This window comes from Umbelopsis ramanniana (assembly GCF_025399195.1).
Source record: "Umbelopsis ramanniana AG unplaced genomic scaffold K450scaffold_6, whole genome shotgun sequence".
NCBI classification, from domain to species: domain Eukaryota; kingdom Fungi; phylum Mucoromycota; class Umbelopsidomycetes; order Umbelopsidales; family Umbelopsidaceae; genus Umbelopsis; species Umbelopsis ramanniana.
In genome coordinates, this window is record NW_026252092.1 from 131,097 (window position 1) to 152,928 (window position 21,832).

The 21,832-nt window shown below is 43.0% G+C and overlaps 10 protein-coding genes across 10 annotated transcripts; 6 read left to right on the plus strand and 4 right to left on the minus strand.

The window, feature by feature from the left end:
* Positions 1–1,094: 1,094 nt before the first annotated feature.
* K450DRAFT_224157 (uncharacterized protein) lies at positions 1,095–2,217 on the plus strand. The gene is made up of 4 exons (XM_051586170.1): positions 1,095–1,342; positions 1,458–1,539; positions 1,656–1,756; positions 1,821–2,217. Exons 1-4 carry the CDS (start codon positions 1,292–1,294, stop codon positions 1,983–1,985), a joined length of 399 nt encoding a protein of 132 aa, XP_051448091.1. The 5' UTR covers positions 1,095–1,291; the 3' UTR covers positions 1,986–2,217.
* A 1,598-nt stretch (positions 2,218–3,815) lies between these two features.
* K450DRAFT_224168 (uncharacterized protein) lies at positions 3,816–6,718 on the plus strand. Its single transcript, XM_051586171.1, has 7 exons — positions 3,816–4,247; positions 4,358–4,767; positions 4,843–5,356; positions 5,434–5,750; positions 5,846–6,114; positions 6,185–6,288; positions 6,373–6,718. Exons 1-7 carry the CDS (start codon positions 3,853–3,855, stop codon positions 6,392–6,394), a joined length of 2,031 nt encoding a protein of 676 aa, XP_051448092.1. The 5' UTR covers positions 3,816–3,852; the 3' UTR covers positions 6,395–6,718.
* An 80-nt stretch (positions 6,719–6,798) lies between these two features.
* On the plus strand, positions 6,799–8,376 carry K450DRAFT_224170 (uncharacterized protein). Its single transcript, XM_051586172.1, has 2 exons — positions 6,799–7,322; positions 7,406–8,376. Exons 1-2 carry the CDS (start codon positions 7,136–7,138, stop codon positions 8,248–8,250), a joined length of 1,032 nt encoding a protein of 343 aa, XP_051448093.1. The 5' UTR covers positions 6,799–7,135; the 3' UTR covers positions 8,251–8,376.
* A 1-nt stretch (position 8,377) lies between these two features.
* Positions 8,378–11,520, minus strand: K450DRAFT_224176 (uncharacterized protein). Its single transcript, XM_051586173.1, has 6 exons — positions 11,461–11,520; positions 11,000–11,318; positions 10,833–10,929; positions 10,550–10,639; positions 9,635–10,297; positions 8,378–9,559 (listed from the first exon to the last, which is right to left on the minus strand). Exons 2-6 carry the CDS (start codon positions 11,245–11,247, stop codon positions 8,771–8,773), a joined length of 1,887 nt encoding a protein of 628 aa, XP_051448094.1. The 5' UTR covers positions 11,248–11,318; positions 11,461–11,520; the 3' UTR covers positions 8,378–8,770.
* K450DRAFT_224182 (uncharacterized protein) lies at positions 11,492–12,403 on the minus strand. Its single transcript, XM_051586174.1, has 4 exons — positions 12,133–12,403; positions 11,950–12,067; positions 11,568–11,864; positions 11,492–11,509 (listed from the first exon to the last, which is right to left on the minus strand). Exons 1-3 carry the CDS (start codon positions 12,214–12,216, stop codon positions 11,653–11,655), a joined length of 414 nt encoding a protein of 137 aa, XP_051448095.1. The 5' UTR covers positions 12,217–12,403; the 3' UTR covers positions 11,492–11,509; positions 11,568–11,652.
* An 802-nt stretch (positions 12,404–13,205) lies between these two features.
* Positions 13,206–14,805, plus strand: K450DRAFT_224190 (uncharacterized protein). The gene is made up of 5 exons (XM_051586175.1): positions 13,206–13,616; positions 13,680–13,700; positions 13,796–13,887; positions 13,950–14,153; positions 14,229–14,805. The coding sequence occupies exons 1-5, from the start codon at positions 13,442–13,444 to the stop codon at positions 14,388–14,390; spliced, it is 654 nt and encodes a 217-aa protein (XP_051448096.1). The 5' UTR covers positions 13,206–13,441; the 3' UTR covers positions 14,391–14,805.
* Positions 14,609–15,043, minus strand: K450DRAFT_268620 (uncharacterized protein; the record flags this gene model as incomplete). Its single annotated transcript, XM_051592887.1, has 4 exons — positions 14,609–14,656; positions 14,743–14,805; positions 14,868–14,943; positions 15,012–15,043. The coding sequence occupies 4 exons, from the start codon at positions 15,041–15,043 to the stop codon at positions 14,609–14,611; spliced, it is 219 nt and encodes a 72-aa protein (XP_051448097.1).
* On the plus strand, positions 14,838–15,962 carry K450DRAFT_224197 (uncharacterized protein). The gene is made up of 3 exons (XM_051586176.1): positions 14,838–15,317; positions 15,395–15,523; positions 15,600–15,962. The coding sequence occupies exons 1-3, from the start codon at positions 15,145–15,147 to the stop codon at positions 15,706–15,708; spliced, it is 411 nt and encodes a 136-aa protein (XP_051448098.1). The 5' UTR covers positions 14,838–15,144; the 3' UTR covers positions 15,709–15,962.
* Positions 15,963–16,207: 245 nt separating this feature from the next.
* On the minus strand, positions 16,208–17,701 carry K450DRAFT_224199 (uncharacterized protein). The gene has a single exon (XM_051586177.1). It carries the CDS (start codon positions 17,689–17,691, stop codon positions 16,408–16,410), a length of 1,284 nt encoding a protein of 427 aa, XP_051448099.1. The 5' UTR covers positions 17,692–17,701; the 3' UTR covers positions 16,208–16,407.
* A 1,352-nt stretch (positions 17,702–19,053) lies between these two features.
* On the plus strand, positions 19,054–21,726 carry K450DRAFT_183602 (uncharacterized protein). The gene is made up of 3 exons (XM_051584404.1): positions 19,054–19,337; positions 19,404–20,301; positions 20,396–21,726. Exons 1-3 carry the CDS (start codon positions 19,170–19,172, stop codon positions 21,502–21,504), a joined length of 2,175 nt encoding a protein of 724 aa, XP_051448100.1. The 5' UTR covers positions 19,054–19,169; the 3' UTR covers positions 21,505–21,726.
* Positions 21,727–21,832: the final 106 nt, after the last annotated feature.

Genomic DNA, 21,832 nt, shown 5'->3' on the forward strand with positions numbered 1-21,832 from the left:
TCAAGTCTCACTCTGAATAATGTTTTATAACACCTTTTGCACCAAAAAAGCTCATTTATGCAAAATATGATGGGCTGAGTTTTACAATTATGCAACATTTAAATCACCAGACACAGGAGGAAGTTCGAACAAGGGGACATGAAGCCTCGATCAGACTAATGGTAATTTGGTGTCATTTTTCGGCTGTCAAACGTCATATCCTCCATTTCTTGGCAGTCATCTGTAAGGATATTGTCTATGTCACTCTATTTTACAAATGAACATTGCACCATTAATACCTTGTCTTAAAAGTCAACTTGCTGAAGGTCCACCGTATGGTCAGTCTGGCCTAACGACAAACAACTCAGGATACATGGTGACATCAAGGTGCGAGAAAATCATATTCAACTGCTTTCCATTTATTATCAGATCAAAGTATACAAATTGCAAGACGAATACCAGCCATCGATTTGATGTCCACAACTGGCTTCCACAAGCAGTATGTGTATAAATATGCCAATTTTATTAATTCATCAATGGAAGTAAAAAACACAATGGCCACTCAGTGAACAAATTGTTTTTCCGGATGACAACCGTCACCGCTGGGTCCAAGGTGGGTTCCACAAAGCATGATTTCAATTCAGTAGCGATGACTACTTCTGAACACATGAATCATATTTAGCGTGGGGTCATCGTTGCTAAAAACTAGGTTCGTTAGCGTCGGTTGGACACCGCACATGATTTCCTACTGAGGAAGTTTGTTTATGCTGGTTTCCAGGTAATACTTTTAAACAGGTCGTAGCGACAGTACATAAGGCCCTGGCGTGCTGAATCAAGTCTGGCCAAATCGATTTCAGAGTGAAACCTAGCGTCCTCTCGACTCTTTCTGGTGAAATTAAAAAAGTGCTTCCTGTCATTACGCTTTCACGAAACGAATGAATTAGTGAGCGTTTGGTTCTGAAAATGTACTGCCAAAGTGGCTCCTAGTCATTGAAAGCCCCAAGGGCCTATGAGTGAAAGTTGAGCTATGTTTTGATGCTCTATCACAATTTTGACATCAACCCTAAAGACGGGTGTTCTTGCGTGCGATACACGCAAGATCAGCATATATCTTCAAAAAGCCTCATATATCCTAGAAAACTATCGCTTCATTTGCAAGCGTCTCAGCATAGGCAAGTTGATAACTTAATGGTCGTGTGGGCCGACACTTTATGGCAGAGAGCCTTACAGCTGAAATTTTTGGGATTTTCTGGCTGGCTGGTTTTGTCAAACATGTGATCTAGGGTGGCTTGAAGGTAAGAGCTGGCGGTTCATGGTCCGTCAGCGTGTTGAATCTCCTTCATCACACATAAACTCTTCAATGGTAAGTTTATGTAGCGAGCAAGCTATGCACATTAAAGCATTGATAAGCGTGAAGTAGTATATTGATTTGATTCCCTTCCATTATCTTTCATTACAACGTCATTCCGCAACTATAGTCTGCATCAAGCTCACAAGGAATCAATACCCTCCTGGAGGCAGAGCGAGAGGCAGCAAAGATTGTAGAGAAGGCTAAGCAATGTAAGAGCACATAAAGAGGCCAACCCTTTGAGAAACAGTAGAACACATCTGGGTGGTCTGCTTTCTTTTTCTGACAAAGACACCGCCGTACTGACTCCACTATCTGTCTTATACAGACCGCGTTCAACGCCTGAAGGATGCTCGTACTGAAGCAACCAAGGAGATCGATGATATCAAAGCTCAAAAGAATGCTGAATACCAACAGTTTATTTCAGAGGTCAGTGTCTAATAGTTTACTCGCAGAGACAGTGGTCTAGTCATTCATCGTTATCCATTTGTAGCATGCTGGAGAGTCAGGCGACGCAGGCAAAGTGCACGAGGAAACTGAGCAGAAGCTCCAAGAAATTGCACAGCAATACAAGGAGAACAAGCAAAAGGTCATCGCAAAGATGATGGAGAGTCTTGTCACCGTCAAACCCGCCCCTCACGAGAACAGTGTTATCTAGAGCTGATCCCTTCATCATATTGAATTTAAAGCACTCTTTTTCTTGTATATGACTCGGGAAATTTTGCCTTTTTGCTGTTTGGTGCTATTGTAATGTTGCTGCCGTGATATGTCGTTTTGGCCACCCTTCGGCTATTGAAAGGGGTGATTCTGATAGATGGCTAAGGTGTACTTGTTTTCAAGACCAAGCGAGATGGGACGAGTTATAACCGCAAACAAAGTTACTTTTTATTCTTCAAATTATGACATTGTTTGTCACACTGTTAAGCGTTTGATTTCGTAAAAAGCTGGATGGACAAGGATTCGCTTTGCTTTCTATTTCCCACCGCATGAAGATGGAACAGAAATGAATGAGCCTCGGTATCCTGCATAAGCGAACTTTGAGCATCAACTATCCTTTCTACCCATCAGCATCGTATAAGATGACATGACCTTGCATATTCTACCTGCATCATTTTTCAGGGCAGTTACTTACGAGACAAGGGTGGCACAATTAAGTCTACAGTTATATATCTCCAAACTATGAGAGTCTGCGAACGTGTTGTACGTTTCTGTCCGAAATGGCATGACAGTTGCAATTATGTACATTCCAAGTCAAATGTGCCACTTCATTACTCTTGGTCCATCTCCATCTGGCAAAGAGGCTGTCACTCTTTGGGTTACGGCGATCAAATCGGTTTAGACATATCTGGTGGTGCAAGGCACTGCAAACCAAAAAGGAACATTTTTCAAATTAGTAGCCCTTAAAATTTTGTATTAGCCGCTTGTCATCTATTTTTCTCAATAAATTCATGTTTGTCATGGAGGATGGCGTACGACAAGCAGTTCAAGAATTCTCGCTTCGGAAGAAAGCGGCATGAAGATGACAATGAGAGACCATGGTGTTTAAAAATAAGCTTGAGAGGTCTGTGAATCTAATTCCCACAGCATGGAGTTTACCTTATATTTTTTTTTTCTAGGAAACTCGTGCTACAAGATTGCGTTGATAAAACAAGTTCAATGCCGACATTCATTTTCAACAACGCTGTATCCACTGGCTATCGATAACATGCTTAGTCTGTATACAGAGGCAGCCCATCTCCGAATCACCTAGTTACAGTTTGTGATAGGTTGCGATGACCTTTGTTGGAAGATGGTTGGATGTGAGCTTTGACAAGAACGGTCAATGTATAGATCCCACATGCTTTTCTGACCATGAAGGGTGTTATGTTACCCAACTGGTCTACCGTGCATTGCATTGAAAATATGTAGTGTGCTATGCATTAAATCTACTCAAATCCATCTCACTTCCGTGAGTAGTACATGATCATGTTTTCGGATGACTTGTGTTTTTTACATTTGCAACCATGATATTTGATCCCAAAAAGGCCATGGCGATCATGTACCTTACCATGTCTGTGCATATTGGCTTTGTTACGGCGCCTTACCTCCAAAGGTACGTACACTAGGGCTATGTTTGGATAGACGAATTGTACTCAGACAAATTGCTACCTGGTCATTTTAGTGCTAGGATGAATTACGCTTGCGGAGACTAGTGGGTGGTTGTTACTAGCATGAATAACTCAGCAAAGACGTTGATGGCCCATTTGTAACATTATGACACGGCATGGCGATTTGTTGAACATACCCCCTCACAATTCCTATATCTCCATCATCAAATATCTCTTTCCCCAGATCATCAAAGCGCTAGATAACGCACTGACAATTCACATGCGGCCAAGTTCAAAGCTTTTCACTATGGGTACACAAGCATGTGAAGATTGGACCCGCGCGGAGTAATTAATCATGGAAAAATCATAAAGGTTTTCCTGTGCCTGTATAAAATTTCTTTCTTCATCATTCCTTCCTTTCAATTCTCTCATTCTGCTATGCCAAAGGCACACTCACAGCCAGTCATTGTTGCTCCTGCGGGAGAGTCATTGATTCGACGATCTACTCTCGCCACGGACAAGGTCATTGACAAGCCCGCAGATCATGTAAATACCCTCTACGACGTACTGCAAAACAGTGCAAAGAAATTTGGAGACAAAGAAGCCATCGGATTCAGATACGTTGAAGATACCATTGAAGAAGAGAAGGAGGTGGTTAAAATCATCAATGGAGAGGAGCATAAGGAAATGAAGAAGTGGAAGTACTTTCAAATGTCTCCTTTCCAATATGTGGGCTACAGAAAGATGTCTGAAATTGCCCACGATATTGGTGCAGGTCTTGTACAGCTTGGCCTAAAGCAAGGTTCCAAATTGGAAATCTTTGCGGCTACAAGGTGAGAAAACTATGCAGTGTGAAGGTTTAGTGCCTGTCATGCCTCTTGTTGTACACTACTTCTTTTTTTTCCAGTGCCACATTAGCTAAACTCGAATGTTCCTTATATAGTGCCGACTGGCTCTTTGTCGCCCACAGTGCCTTTACACAGAGCATAGCTATTGTGACGGCCTATGATACCCTAGGAGAGAGTGGTCTCCTGCACTCTATGAATGAAACAGAAGTTGAAGCCATCTTCACGAATGCAGACTTGCTTACCACTCTACTTAAAGTTCTGCCAGAATGCCCAAGTCTCAAGCATGTGATATATTGCGGGGAAGCTAAGCCGGAAATTGTGGAAAAGGTAAAAGCCCAGGTTGGCTCGATCATAAGTTTAAAGGAACTCAAGGCCCTCGGTAGACAATATCCCCGCCCTCCTGTCAAGCCCAAGGCAGAGGACATTTGTTGCATCATGTATACCTCTGGAAGTACCGGTAATCCCAAAGGTGTTATTCTAAAGCACGCCAATTTGGTCGCTGCAAGTAAGTTTTCTGAACTTGTGTACTTGACACCGGGGAATGAATGGTGGTGATGACGGTTATTCTTTCTTCCTCAAGTTGGTGGTGTGGACAAGTTGCTTGGAAAATGGATTAATGAGCATGACAGTATTATGGCTTATCTCCCACTTGCCCACGTACTGGAATTCTTGGTTGAAAATTTGTGTCTCTACTGGGGTGTCACACTTGGATATGGTACAGTTCGCACTTTGACCGACGCGTCCGTCCGAAACTGCAAAGGTGATATCAAGGAATTCAGGCCCACTATTCTCACGGGAGTGCCAACTGTATGGGAATCCATTCGCAAAGGCATTCTAAACACTATCAATAGCGGTTCCCCTGCCGTGCGAAAGGTGTTCGAACGTGCATTCACTACAAAGGCTTGGCTGATGGAGCGTGGACTACCTTCGCCAATTCTAGACAAACTCATCTTCAGTAAGATCAAGGAACAAGTTGGCGGCCGTCTACGATTTGGACTTTCTGGTGGTGCTCCCATTTCCTTGGAGACGCAAAAGTTCCTCAGTGTATGCCTCGCTCCCATCTTGGGAGGTTACGGTATGACGGAGTCAGTAGGGTGAGTAATGGGCATAGACGCTTGCAAAAATTGCTGTCAAGAAAATTCTAGTTTATACTAACCGCACTTATCATTAGAATGTGCTGCATCATGACGCCAGAAAACTTTCACTATGGTCGAGTGGGCGCTCCAGTTCCATGCTGTGAGATCAAGCTTGTTGACGTTCCCGATACTGATTACAAAAGCACAAACAAACCCAAGCCTCAAGGTGAAGTGTGGGTACGCGGACCTTCCATCACATCAGGATATTGGAAGCGTGACGATGTTACGGCAGAGACTATTATGAAGGATGGTTGGTTGAGGACCGGCGATGTTGGTGAACTGAACAAGGATGGAACACTTACCATCATTGACCGCGCAAAGAACCTTGTGAAATTGTCAAATGGCGAATACAGTAAGTAGAATAATGAAAAAGGGGTCAAGGGAGGGCATCCAGGTCAGGTGTGCGCATACTGATCATGTTGGATGTTACACCATATTTTTTTTCAGTTGCATTGGAGAAATTGGAAAGTATTTACAAGTCTTGTTTGGTGGTGAACAACCTCTGCGTGTACGGAGATTCTCTCAGACCCAAGCCAGTTGCTATCATTGTCCCTGTTGAACCACGGATCAAGGAACTGGCGGAACAATTTGAAATTGAAGGCGATTTGGAGCAGCTGTGTAAATCAGATATCATTCGAAAGGAGGTTCTGCGATTGTTGTTAGAGCAAGCCAAAGTGGGTGGCCTCAAAGGCTCGGAGCTGTTGCATGACATTCACGTAAGTCACCACAACCCCGTTATCCCTTTGTGCGCTGCCCTTTTTTAATCACATGTGTGTTATTTTTTAGTTGAGCCATGAGGAATGGACGCCAGAAAACGGATTTTTGACCGCCGCCCAAAAGCTCAAGCGTAACGATATCAACAAGTATTATAAGATGCAACTGGACGCAATGTAAGTATCAAGTTATGCTAGCAACTGATAACGCTGTCATACATCATGGCTGACCGTATGCATCTTCCCACCTCTCTGTAAAAGGAATGCGTCTCAAAAGCTGTAATGGTTGTTAAACCAACATTCTTATCAGCCCATATTTCTTATAATCAAAACCAAAACTGCATCAGATTATTATTGCTAGAAAGGAAGGTGTATTTTTACTAATGTTTCTCAACCTGTTTTTTTCCTTCTTATTTTGCTTCCGTTAATGTTTTTCTTTTTACTTTTCATATGCCATTCATCTTTCGAGGTTATTAAAATACTAAAGAGAGAGAAAAACAGTCCCCTTTGCGCGTAAACTACGTCCCTTGTTTTTTGTGTACCCGTCCATTTGTAGGCTATTGAAGCAATGACTGGGCTCTATCTTTTGACAGCTTAGTTAAATACGGTTGGTTATTTTTAATGTTTTCCGCGATTGAACTGGATAAGAAAATACAGATATTGACCTTCCACAGCAGTTCTAACCGGCGGATAATGCTGGTATACAATGAAGTTGGATGCATGGCACTGTTCAAAACAACGGTGGTGGTGTGAAAACTCAGTCATTGAAAGCAGCAGCGTCTTTGTTATTGTTGATTTATGGAATCTCAAATCTGCTGGTTTTTCTTTCTCTTCCTTTCTTCTTTTTCACACCTGGTTCACAACACCTTTTATTTCTCTTCCCTTTGGTTTTTCTACTTCTTTTCCACCTTTCACATAGGTTTATACCGTACGATCGTGGTCACATCGTATTGACCCCTTTCCACATAATACCCCTTTTTCCCTATTTAATCATTCTCTTTCCCGCCCTGTCTTGAATGTTATAATGGCACATCCATATCCGTTCTCGTCAAACCGGAAACCTCTTACTTATCTCACCGATACCTGGCGTAATTTTGACTCTGGCTTATCTTCGCCGCCTTCGTCACCCGTGGCTACATGGTCAAGCAACCCAGATTCTTATTTGCATCTATTACAGCGAGCATATATCTCACTTAACCATCATTCCAAGGGTAAGAGCGAAGATTGTGAAGCAGACGGTTTGAGGATGAAAAAAAAAAAAAAAAGATCAATAGGATTAAGTTTGGTATCACAGATGCAGGTTTACTTCATGACATACAACAATACCTAAGGGATCACAGGGAGATATCAGAAGACCGCACAGGCGAAGATGATTTTTTCGATAATGTATCATCGCTGGCTAGAAACCAAGAGTCAAAGATAGATCACCATGAACAACCATCGCTGCATCTCAAAAGTCAACCAGCGACACCAGTGTCCAGCCGCAGGGCGTCATCAACTTCTTACGCCAATTTCTGCACTCAGGTGTATGACCAGTGGTCGGAAACAGCATCCAACGAGGGAACCGAATGCAGTGCAGACAACCTCTGGAACCAGTTCAAACAGCAAATAAAAGATCTGCAGACTGAGAACAACAATATTCTGTCACTTGTAGTTGACTCTGAACTCAAGTTGAAAAATGCTGCCGCCGATATTAATTATTTGCAAGAAGAAGAAAAACCTGCATCTACTATCGTCCATGATGAAGAGTTTTTTGAGGACGAAGTAGATGAGCGAGTGGCCATAAAATCAAGGTACAGTCGGCAAGATACTCGTTTATCATACTATGACGAAATGTTGCCTCCATCCCCTACAGAGGTAGCGTTACGATCACTGTTGAAAAACTGCAAGGAACAAGAAGGCAAGCGTAATGTACTCGATGAAACGCTTAGTTTACTTAATAGGGGATACGATGATAAAACATTTCGGCGAGATATTCGGAGGATCCTTGGAACAAGCTCGGCTGGTACCAATCCTATGGATGATTCAGAAAGCATAATTGACATTATGATTCAATGGCTTCGATTTCTCATTATTTTATTCCTCAGTGTTATTATCTGTATTTTGAACGGTCCAAGTAGTCTAGGTGATCAGAGGTAATCCTATGTTCCATTGTATTCAACCAACTAAAGCATAATCCATCCATATGTAAAAGAAAAAGAAAGCAACAATAAAACGTTAACATTCCCCCACCAACCAAATGTTTACCACCCTTAAAGCTTTCACATGGTCGGCTAGACCCGGTAAACTGGGAAGTACACAAGGGATATGATCATTATAACCACGACCGACAAGTAAGGTCTTTTTTTTTTGGCATTAGTTGATTATAAAGCAATCAGTGATGGATGAGTCAAAATGAAGAAAGAACTAAAGACGAAGATGACAAGGAGAAAACGGATAAGTGACAGATGGAGGGTTTTAGCGATGGTATATGATTTTGACCACAACGGAAGAAGAGAGGGGAGGCATGTCAAGAAGGTGGGATGAATAATTGTACAAATTATTACAGAAGCAATGGAAACAGGGGGTGGGTGGAACTTTTTTTGAGTGTGTGATGGAATTGAGGATTACGGTCTTTTTTGCATTTTTGGTTTCCTCTCTTCAAAGCGTAAATGGAACATCATCCTTTGACGGATGCAATATCCGGCATTTGTTGACGTTGTTTTCTCTTCTCTAACAAGGTAGCGTTTCCCATCTTGAGTTCAAACGGAGCCGCTTTCTTCTTGCTCGGGGATTTGGTCGACGCACGATCTATTACAGGTTTGGGTGAAGCCGACCCTTTGAGATTAGCAGCCACTCTCTCGCGCTGAGACTGCTGTAGCCGTTGTGTTGGTGGATTTTTCAGCCTCAAATTGTCCATTTGCAGCTTTACATTGTTTGTCATCTCCACACGAGCAGGTTGCGCTATAGGAGGTTGATCCGATTCCTCGCCTGAATCAGCGCTCTGAGATGAATCAGAGTTGTCTGTAGTGAGGCCATAAGTATCATCGTCGTCATCTTCATCAATGTTGTTCATGGCATGGATAGCCGATAAGGCTGCTGGTTGACCATTTGGATGGGCGGCTGCCAGAGCTTTTCGTCGAGCAGTTTCTTCAGCCATACGATGCACAGCATATGAGACATCAAATACTTCCTTCATGGAAGTAATGGTGGGAGAGGCCACAAGGGGACGGACATCAGTGTCAGCTGGCTGGTCTACTATATTTGTCGAACTGTTAGCCACCGCTTGGCTGGGCCGTGGCGAAGCACGACCGCTTTCTGTTAACTTTTCAGGAGAAAGTGGCGTCATCTTTAAGGTTCCAAGACTCGTAGTTGAGGTATTCGTTTCGGCCATGGGTTCAACCATTGTAGGAACCTGTATTTCGCTCACCACCTTGCCAGCGTCTTTAGCGCGGGAAATCTTAACGGGCTCCTAAAGCGGGTAAGTGTGTGCTACAAAAATCATCAAGTGATACAACACGCTGTTTTCAGACACTACGCTCACCTCGTTCTTTATCCAGGGATGATCTAGAAATTGGACAATTGTATAACGTTCTTCCGGATCCACTGTGAGTAGATGGGAAATCAAGTCTTTGGCATCAGATGATATGTCGTCCCACCAGGGGCTGAGAAATTCAAATTCGCCTCTAGCGACTTTTTGAGTCAAAACTTGAATACTTTCATCATAGAAAGGAGGGAATCCGCAGAGTAGGGTATATAGAACACATCCGAGGGCCCACATATCGACTGATTTGGAATAGCGTTCATCACGAACAATTTCTGGAGCTGTATAACCAACTGTGCCGCATGGCGTGGCTGTCTGCTTGTCCCAGATCACCTTGGAGAGTCCAAAATCGGCGATTTTGACTTTACCAATGCCACCGCCTCCCACTCCTTCGATGAATTCACCTTCGTCTTCTTTATCTTCGTCGTCGGGATGTGGCGGTGGCAATGGAACGGTGCGATCTCTAAACGAGATTTTATCGAACAATAGATTTTCAGGCTTGATATCACGATGAACAATCCCTTTTTCTTCATGCAGGTAATGGATTCCTTTGGCCACTTGAACAATGCAGTGGCGAGAAAGTTCTTCACTAAAATATGTCAGATGAACCACTCGGTGAAATAATTCACCGCCTTCACACAGTTCAAGAATTAAGAAGTAATGCTAATGAGAAATGACATAATTAGTCTCATGCTGTCATATCATTAAGGTCTTGTAGAACAGAAAGGAAAGTGGAGAAAGAAAAAAAAATGGGAAACAACCCGTGACATTGAAAATATAGCTTTTGTGCTCGGAGAACACCCGCTTTATGCAACAAGTTGTGTAAAGGGGATGAATCCGGTCACGCAGCCAGCGCATGCGTAGTCTCCAAAAAAATACCACTAAAAGTGAGTTTCTAAAAGCAATAGTACGAACCTCTTTTGTATCAATAAATCCAAGTAACTGAACGATCGAGGTGTGCTTGAGATTTCTCATTATTTGGACTTCCTTGACAATGCTCGCTCTCTGTGGAATAGCCGAAAATTTGGGGGAGAGGGGGGGAGGGCAAAATAAAATATAAATATAAATGTAAGGTTGTCAGTCAGCTGTTGAAAATGATCATTACCCCCCATCGATTCGAAAAGAAATGTGTTGAACTGAGACAGAAGGCGAATAAGCCCCACCACCCCAAGCCAAGGATTTAAAACAAGTACTTTACCTGAACAGGGCTGAGTTCATATTTGCGCACGACCTTTACAGCTACTTTTTGTAGAGTATTAACATCGACGGCCTTGTATACATCTGAGAACGCTCCACTAATAAGCAAACAATAAAACATATTTAGTACATTTACCAACCACATCTTAAATGTGTTTTGACACATACTCTCCCATTTTACTAAGTAGCTTGTAGCGTTCTAAACCAGCGTAGGTAGGAATGCGTTTCTTGGCCTCACGCTCTTCTTCTACCATTCGAGCCGCAGCTTCAACTCTGGAAGCTTGCTTTTGTGTTGGGTTGCTTCCAACGAGCGAGCGTGTGGCGTTTGAAAAATCCGAGCTAGATTCACTACTGGGAGTAGAAACCGCACTTTTACCCTGTCTTATCAGGTTTTTTAAGTGGTTAAATACCGACATTCGACGTAAGACTGGACGTTAACAACAGTCGCTGTTATAAAGGGTATTTCACGGGAGACGTTGTGTACAAGCTATGATAGGAATATACACGACAGAAGTCAGTCAGTATAGTGGAGAGACTTTTTTTTGGGGGAAGGGTTTAGGCCAGTGTTTTTCGGTTTGACCCCAAGGCATATTTTAGAAGAGATCTAAAGGAATATAGGGTATACCTACGTTTTGTATTTTATAAAAGATATGAGTGCGAGATCGAGCACGATGGTATCTGGGGCGATGTTAAAAGGAAGCGATAAAGAGGAAAGAAAGAAGCTTGTAAAGAATACCTAAAGAGTTTTTTAAAAAAGGAAAGGATAAGTTGGGCCCAATTTTATTATTGAATCTCCGGCCGAGCTTTAAGTTGGGAAAAGTTTACGCTCCCAGATGCGTCATCACGTCATTGACTGGTGCAAACCATGGCATACTCGGTTGGTATTTAAGTTTGCGCCAGAGATTCTTGAAAGGCAGACTGAGCACATGCAAATGAAGATGATTGACCGAATTGAAAGGTGGAACATGAAACCCCATCCGCACCTGATTATGTTCCATTGACAGGTGTTTTCCAACTTCAGCCATCTTAGACACTACCAAAACGCCAGTGTCAACACCCAGGAAAAAAAGCTTAAATTTTTTTTTTAATGTCCAATAGAAAAATGAATGAAAACTCACGTAATGGTCGATGTTCAGGTTTCAGATCCTTAACTGTTCCAACATGCTGCCTTGGTATTATGAGTAGATGAAGTTTGGAGGCTGGAGAACGGTCATGGAATGCTATCACCTCATTGTCCTATGAAAGGGTTAGTGCTATTCTATAGTCACCTAAAAAAAAATTCCTTTATCCTGATCCCTTACCTCATAAACAATGTTAAATCCGTTATTACGGGTCACGTCGCAAAAGACACAGTCTTTCGTGCCGAGGTCACAGCAGCCCACCATACAAAACAAAGCAGCTCTCAACCAAGTAAAGACAAGGGAAAGCCAGTGGAGTCTTAAAATTGGGAAAATTTTCACCTATTGGATTCACCAGCAATAGTCAGTGTGTTGCGGTGATACTATGCACGTGCAACTTCTGGTGAGCAAATTCGTGAAGTGTCAGAGCTCTTTCTTTTTTCCTCACGGTGGCAGGTGGCTAAAATGGCATCGAACTTTGATGGTAGAAAATGCCAGCATTAACAGAAAATTTGAATACCTTGCGGACGGCTTAGTTGCGAGCAGTTTCTGCTGGACCTCAAGTAGGCATACTCCGCTCATTTATCCAATATAGAGCGTTATCGGACTCTGGCTATTACTGACACCTCCCCGCTTTTTAGCTCATTTGGTGGTCAGGGAGCTCGTCTCTCCGCTGAGTCTTACCTCAATGATGTAGTAAATATATTCCAACAATTTATCGCTACTAAAGCTACTATTGAAAACACCCGATGAAAGCATGTTTACAACCATGGCTCATTGTTGCATAAAAGAAATAGTCTTCAATTCAGTTTTACAATATGGCGGGACTTCAGTGAAATTAAGGCGCTACCGTACCTGACGCATTTCTTCCCTTACCCCGCTGACAATACTTTTTCCGTAAATCACTATACGCTTGGCCTTAGCTTTGTTTATGAACCCATGTCAGTTTACGAACTTCACTGTAACGTCGTACAGTGTCGCCAGCCATTAACCCATGACATGAAGGTATTTTCCAGCCCCATTAGAACACTAACAGATGATCCTAAATTTTCTTAACGAATGTGTTACTGTCCACAAGGCATGTGTTACATCCTGCGCACGTATGAATGCAGTTTTCTTACCCAAAGATTACCAAATAATGGGTTGAAAGCATGGAAAATAACAACAACAAATTAGATATCTTTTGCATGCCTTGTGCCGAGACGGCATTCAATCAGGTCATGATATGTCCGATATGTGAGTCGCCACTACTAGACAGGTAATTCATCATGTGGGCATACATCCACTTTTTTTTATTTTCCAAACAGTAACACTACATCTATTAAGCAAGTCATGACATCTTTGTAACCGATCTTAACCCTAGCGAAGAATACAAAACCGTTTGTAGCCATTTACTTTTTTTTCCGAGCTATGTGATTTGGGGGACAGTAAACGGAATTTCGCTTATTTTGTGGTCATGCTGTATTGTTTCACCTAGGCTGTCTTGGCTGGCATGTCTCCTGATCTGATCATGGATATTTGCAGCCGAGGTTTGTTGTTCTACGTCCATCAATTATCACAAGATGTATCCGTTAGCTCTGTCATGATAAAGAGCGCAAATGATCGTTGTAAAGAAGCTGAACGTCGTACCGGGGTGTTGGAACAAGAAGTATCTGCGAACTTTGCTGGTAAAATGTCATGCTGAAGTGCTTAGTTGGAAAACGAATTTGTCTCATAGACTATTTGTTTAGGGTTACAGGATAAGAATCGTGGTATGGTTGAACCAATTAAAGATGTTGTTGTGTTGTTGTTATTGGTAAAATCACAACCTATGAAGCTGATGTTGGCCGGCTTGAACTATATCTAGCGTTACAACAAGAACAGAACATGGCTAGAACGAAGGTCCACGAGCTCTCTCGTTTGTTGCAAGAAAAAAACCGCCAATTTCAAAAACTTCAGGTATGAGACTGGTTTTAATTGTATTCAAGTGATACCACCATGTTCTGATAGATTGTTTACAGTCAATGTACGAGATGCAAAAACGCAAAAATCTCGATTCTATTGTGCAAAAGAATTACCTGATAGGCGCATCTAAACCACAATCAGCATCATCAGTGGCTGCAATATGTCATCCGACATTTGCAGAGTTCGGTTCCATTCCTTTCGCCACATTTCATAGTGAGCGCATACCTCAGCAGTTTCCAAACTTGCCATATCCAGCTCCCGTAGGTTTTGCAGCCGGTCCTCAATTTGGACATTCCGTACACTAACTAGCAAACACGATCGCGTGTCATACCTAGGTGGCTGTCAATACTCATACTCGTCATGACACTCGACCCATTGACCAATTCAATTCCATAGGTGCAACGGAAATGCAGCAGAACCGAGTATTTGTTCCACACACAGGCCGACCAGCCGACATTTTCCGTCATGCTAAACATGCCAATCGAGAGTGGGGCTGAAGTTCAAGCTGCAATTCCGTTGGTCTACTGCCATATCGTATGTACTGTGATGACATATGGATAGATCATACAAGATGAGATTCGCTGCTTTCACATGGTACTTGCGTTAAAGATGCTTTCAATGTACATCAAGCCCGTCATATGCAATACAGGGATTTACCGCCGTTAAAGCGTTTAGATAAATAACAAATGCTTTCTTTATTGGAATGAGACTCTCTTTAAGCAAAGTCTTCTTCAGGTGGAATGGTCTCTTTGGGATGCTTAGCCTGAAAATGAGGGATATGTAGATTAATGCCTTGAGCTAGGTTGGGAAGCTCAGTGAATATTAAAGGTAGGAATATAGTTAGCGTACCTCCATATGCTGTTGAATTAGTTTATAGTTTGCCACTGGAGTAAGGCACTTGGGGCACTTCATCTAAGTCGTATGGTCAGTGTTTGCACATAAAAGACAAGTATTAAATCAATCCTAAGCCTTACCTGGTTACCTGCGGCACGAGCGGATAATTGACTCTTTCCACCCTTATGTTTGTCAGCCTCTTTAGCGGCTCTAGCTCTAATGTATAGGAGGTGAGTTATCAGACTATTCCATCGGGGCCATGGCCATTATGATTATTTCATTACCTAGCTGCTTCCTTTTGATGTCCTCTAGTCATACTTTACTCTTGTAAATGACAATAGTCAAGCCCGATAGCACAAGGTGCAAGTGTGGTTATTGGATAATTAGGAGGGGTGGGGGGGGAGAAGAAATGGAGGAATGAAGATGGACAATGCACTTGGAAAAAAAAAATATGACCTGACTGCAGCCACCGCACACACTGGCCCACTCGAGGTCAGTCACAGAGGCAGAAGGAGAAAAAAAACTCGAGTTCGTCTGTCTCTTCCAACCAACTGCATTCAGCTTACGAGAATGTCCTTCGGCCACTCTCTGTATGTACATTTCCTACGCCGGCCAAGTATAGCAACCACATCCCCATAACTGATCTTTTTGCTCACGCGCATCCTAGACATTTGGAAATTCCATTTCCTACCCCGCGGTTAGCAAGCATTGCTCAGAAAACTTTGTCCGTCGACAAAGAACTAAAGGTAGATCAAGTCAAACGCATCTTGACGGCGAACGGTGATAAGCTCATAGTGTAAGTTTACTTGCCGATGTTTATTATTTGAGGGGAAAGTGCCGGAACGTTGTATATCTCATGCCAATATCACTAGGGACTTTGAATGTACATCTGTAAAAATGCTTCGCGTCTCTGCAACCTCCTTCTTCGAAATGCTAACGATGGTCACTAGCACCATGGAGCAATTTGATGTAGATGAATAAACTGATAGAAAAAAAAAGAAAAGAAAATTTGGGTTGCACTACATCAGAGGTAAATGTGGTGGTGCTAACGAAAGATGGAGACATGTTGCCGGCATATGGTTAAACAAGCTATTGATGAGCTGGCAAGTATCTAGTTTTTGCTGGATCAAAGTGAAATGGATTTAGTACATTCTAGAGCTATGCGTGACGGAAGTGAACGGCAGGGTGTTGATCTGAATGAAATAGCGTCAGTATTCTAGTGCCGTCCCCTTTCTTGCCAGGGGTATGTCATTTCTCATCGGGAAAGGTAGCTGCTGCACCTAAGTCTTTGGTATATGATTGCTTTAGTTTATTATATGCTAAAAACACCTCCTGCGTACTATGTAGAAGCAGCATTATGGCGACCGTGATGATGTAAGATTTCCTTGCCCCGCCCCCTTGCGATGTGAAGGCCCTTACAGATGATCACAGTTGAAAATGAAGCCGATAAGTCTAACAGACCGGTCGTGACCGCGGCCATGATACGTACATTCCAAAGACAGAACAATCAAAAGACGACTATAAGATTTAAGTAATAATAAAAACAAAGATAATTAATCACTCATCACAACACATTTATATTTTTGTACATTTGAAAAATCAGTCAAAGACTAAACTAAGCTGAAAGAATACCGCTAATTACTTCAGTCATTTGCTTTTTTCGTCTGACAGACGCATCTGTCACCGTTTGGACATGGTAGATTCCAGATCATTGATTTTGTCATCCCGTTCTCGAAGCTCGCCCTTGAGTTTAACAATATACTCATACGAATACTGTAACAATAACACTTTGGACATGGGCTGTTTGGCTCCGGAAGTGCCAGATCCAACTGAGCCTTCATCATCAGGAGATTTATCAGAGTCTCCAGTACCCTGGGCCTCACTATGGTCGGCATTGTCTCTCTCTGTCTTGGGGGTATGCGCCTTTTTGGAGTCTTCGGTCTTTCGTTCTCTCGATTGTTCTCTTTCTTCTTGCATGTGTTCCAGTGTGTCAAAATAGCCATCCTCTAATTCAACTCGAAGTCGATCAAACCATTCTTTAAGGTTATCTCGTCTCTTTTGTTCAGCTGCTTTGTGGGCTGATCTTCTGATTTCGATACCACTGTGAATGCCAGGTGAAAAGCTAATGCCAAGGGCAGCCGTTTTGCCTTCTCGCAGGTTTTGATAATTGGATTTGGCAGCCAGGATTCGAGCGGCTTCTTCATTGGACGCGGTCCCAAATGTGGGGGTCATGGTAGGACTCGTCAAGAGAGGCTTTAGTGTTCGTGGTGACGCGGATATAGAATTCAGACGTGGCTTTAGACTGGGTGGTGTGGAATGCAACTGGCGGATACCAGAGGATGAAACGGTCGGTTGAAGGGATGGTGAGGGCATTTGCGGAGGTAACATCCCAGAGACTGGTGCGATCGGTGTCTTGGACCCTGTTCGCTTTTTGTTTTTCTTTCCACTGGCTGCGCGCGAGGTGGGTGAAATTGACATTTTCATAAGGGAAGCTGGTGTAGCTGGCGACATACGTTGTTGTGATTCCTGATGCATATTGGTTGGATCTATGCGTGGTGATTTGGTCGCAGTCGAAAAGGTATTCACCATGGACTGATTGGTTTCTGTTGGGACGGGAGATTGTGCTTGACTGGTGCTTACGTTTGGACTAGGTCGCTTTCTAGGATTATTATATACTGGAGTGGTCGGTTGCTTGCTCTTTAGCTTCCAAAGCTGCTCTTCCAAAGCCATCTTAGCTTCCTCTAATCGCTGGTAATGTTCCTGCATGGATTCATTGGATATTGTCATATATTCCTGAACTTGATCGGGTTGTCTCATGGCATTTGTCGCGTCAGTCTGGGGCATCATTGCGGGAGACGCCAACGGAGAAAAGTGTGTCTCTCGACTCATCATATGGGTAGTTTCGGATTGTTGACCACCGTGAAACGACGGTGTCATAGCTGGTGACATGAGGGGCGTAAGCATATCCTGAGAATGCAAAGAAGTGGGAGAAGAAAAAAAAAAGCAGGTTAGTTTTCCCGAGTATAACTTTCAGTTGTTTATGGAGATAAAATCAATTTTTTTTGTTTCACGTACCTCCTTGTTTGCATACGTATCTCTTGCTGGCGTTGCGGTGGATGTTGTCTTTTGCATATCATCGATTCGGGACGGTGTCGAAAAGTCGTTAATTGCTGTGGCGAGGCTTTGCTGGGCTGCGTCTCCTGAGCCACCTGCTGTATTGTAAGTGTAGTTGGGCATACCCGAGTTGGGTATCAAGGATGCATAGTTGTGAGCTGAACCTTCAGCGAAAAGGTAGCTGATGTTATTGGATAAATCGAATAAGTCTGAAACATTCTGGTTCTCGTTATCAAGTGAACGATTATTATTTCCAGAAACTAGGTGGTTGACTTGACGGTGGTCGTCAGAGTGGTTCATATGGAGCGCCGGGTGATCCATTGCTACGGGGCTAGGAATAACCCTATGGTTGATGATGAACCAAGGGTGAAAGGAAAGAGGATGAAAATGGAGGGAAAAAAAAGGTTAAGAAGCAAGAAAATCGAGGGAGTACACAATCAATTATATTTATTTTGGGCTACTTTCGCCCATTGTGAGCTCAACGGTAACTTCCCCTAAGGCACATCAGCCATTCAACACACACATACGTTGGCAATCTTTGTAAACTCAGCCAATCATGTCCCCAGATTGTTAGAACGTGCAAAAGGTCATTTCTACCTATCCATAAACTCCGAACCTTCATCCTAGACAGCATCATAGTTATGCCTGTTTTCATCTATAAACCTTAGCTGACCTGATAATATGAAAGCGATATACCTCACCAAGCTCTCTTCATTCCGGTTCAACAGGACTTTTCATCATACACTGACTGTAAAAGCATTTCCCATTATCAATGGCCATGCAGATACGACCAGTTTTCAATTCTTGTTGAGCGAACAGCACGTTTACAGAGAGCTGTCGACATTGAAATAAGGGACATCGCGCCGTGCCTGCATCAGTGCTATGTGGTAGATGTGTTGCCAGCTGAGAAACAAAGTGGAAAGATTTACGTTCATAGTCAGCTTCAATTCTTTGGCCACTCTCATCCTGTCAATCTAAGTTACCGACCACACGTGCTGGCCGAATTAAAATGCCGATAAGCATCGTCCGCCAACCTCTATTCAGTAAAAATAAAAGAAAATACGATGACAAACATGCATATCAAAACAACGAATATGAGATATCTTCAAAGTAAATAGATACTAAACCGTTCATCAAATTGACTAAAATCGTACGAACTAATGATCAAAACCGGCCATGACAGCCAAAAAGATTTTCTCTTCTGCGAAACAAAAAAGATCAAATCGTTGACCGCCATTTTTTTTCTCTTTTTTTCTACATACGACCGCTGTGTCTGGTCTCAGCGTTCCAGTTTCTTTTCTCCTTTTCCTTCATTATCTTAAGCCCCTATGAAGTTTGGTCGTCAAATAGAAGAAGCTATTTATCCGGAATGGCAGTTGTACTACATTTCGTACAGCTCGCTCAAGGCTGATCTCCGCATTGCCTCTAACAATGGCGTTTTCACGGAAAAGAATGAGACAGACTTCGTCGAAAAGTTGGACAAGGATCTTGAAAAGGTAAAGCACAAGTTTCTCCAAAGTGCTTCATGCAAAGCAAACAATCTAATTTGATGATGATGATAGGTCAATGCGTTCCACCAGGTTCAGCTAACCAATATCCAAAGCCGTATCGAAACATGCTCTCAAGCAATTGAAAGTCTGATCCCTAGCGAGAATTCGGAGGCGGAAATGACTGAGCTTCAAGAAGAAATCAATCAGATTGCCGACGACATCAACCGATTGGCTCGATTTTCAAAGATCAATTATACTGCCATTATCAAGCTTGTCAAGAAGCACGATCGTCATACGCCTTATGTTTTGCGCCCTCTATTTATGGTTCGCATCAAGCAATGCAATTTTTGGCGCCAAAATTACGATTCCCTTCTTTTGCACTTGTCTCAATTGTTTAACAAGATCCGTAATGGAACTGTCACCATGTCCTTCCAACCTGTTAGCTATATTGCCAACGCAATGATTCCTGGAGGCCAGGACGAAGGAAAATCCACTGTTGTGTTGCGTTACTTTGTTCATTTTGATGATATCCTGGAGCTAAAGACACAAATCTTGCGCCATCTCCCCGTATTGGTGTACAACAACTCTACTACCAAGGGCGAGGACATTGACCCCCCTATTTCTTCGCTTTACTTTGATAACAGCGAATTGGACACTTACTCTGGTAGAGTTGAGAACGCCCCAGGCTCTCAAATGTTGCGTTTGAGATGGTACGGATCCGCCGAAGAAAACCCTGAAATCATCTTCGAAAGGCGTACTCTGCAAAGTGATGCTGTATCGGAAAAGAGTGAGAAGTTTGTCATCAAGGACAAGTACATTGACGGATTCATCAAAGGAGATGAGACATTTATTGTCAAGACGGCCAAGAAGATTCGCTCAAACCCAGGCAAGACTGAAGAGGATGCTGTAGCTTTTGAAAAGTTGGCGCACGAGTTTCAAGCCGACATACTTGATCGCAAGTTGGCCCCTGGTAAGTGATCTGTTTTTCTCTCTTATGACAGTGGGATTTACCATGTTTATTAATCGTACTCGGCTTGCTTTCGTCTACTTTTTTTTGGATGCAGTCCTAAGAAGTAATTATAGAAGAACTGCTTTCCAAGTGCCCGGTGACCGATCTGTCCGTGTGTCTTTGGACACAGATATCTGCTTCATTCGTGAAGACTCTCAGCTGTTCAGCAATGATCAAAAGGTTCGCAGAGGTGAAGGACAGTGGCATCGTCCCGATGTTGATGTCAACTATCCCTTCAACAACGTTACCGACAACCAAGAGATCAATCACTTCCCATATGCTCAGCTGGAAATCAAGGTGGAACTGCCCTCTCCAGATGCTAAGTTACCCAGCTGGGTGCAGCACATCTCCGAAAGCGATCTTGTTGAAGAGGCACACAATTTCACAAAGTTTGTGCACGGTATTTCTGTTATTTTCGATCAACGTGTTGCTCTCCTTCCCTTCTGGTTGGCTTATGTTGACACCGATGTCAACAATCTCCCTATGCTTATGTCGCAAGGAGCTATTCCCAAGAGCGATAAAGGCAAACAAAAGGATATGAGTCGCAACGCCGACCAAGGATACTTGAGCGTTGGAGGCTCACCCGTTCATGAGCGCAGTTCCCTGTTGCCCGATGGGTCGGACGCTTCGTCCAACACTGCTTACTCTGGCGAGGAGTTAGAAACAACCTTGACCCCCCTTAATGCCATGACCAAAGCTTTCTTTGATAAGATTAGCCACTTCTTCAGTGAGATCGATGGTAGCATCAAAGGACCTGCCAGAATCGTTAGAGAGCCTGTTATTCTCCCCCCAGGTGTTAAGGTACCCGCCAAAGTCATTACTCCTCTGCGAGTAGAACCCAAGGTGTACTTTGCCAACGAGCGTACTTATTTCTCTTGGATGTCATTTGCCACCCTTCTCGCCACTTTCTCCATTGCTCTTTTCAATGCTGGAGACACTATTGGTCGTATCAGTGGTGTTGTCTACACCCTTGTTTCCTTGTCTACCTTCCTGTACGGTATGGGCTTATACTACAGACGTCGCGAGCTTATCAATGCCCGTGTCGCTGGTCCTTTCGATGATATGTCTGGTCCTACCGCTATTTGCGTCGCTCTTCTTTTCGCTGTAGGTTTGAACACCTACCTCAAGTTAACCGGTACTGTCCCTGTTTTCTTTTTCGTTTAAAGCCATTGGTCTTCCAGACGCTCTTCATCTGTTAAGCTCTGAGTTTCGTCATCTTTCCAACTCATATTGTCAACAATCCATTTTTCTTTTTAACCTGCATTTTTTCCTCTTTACATCACTTTCTGTAGCACGATTTCACTCATTCACGTGAACGGCTTTGCCTTCGAAATATAGACACTCATTGTCCTATAATAAACCATCATTATAATCAGTTACCAGACGAATTGGTTGGGGATGAATGAGGGGATTTTTGATTTAGTATGTAAGGAATTTCACCATTTACAAGTACAAGTCTTTTCAAGGTAGGTAGAGCAACGAAATGAAAGAG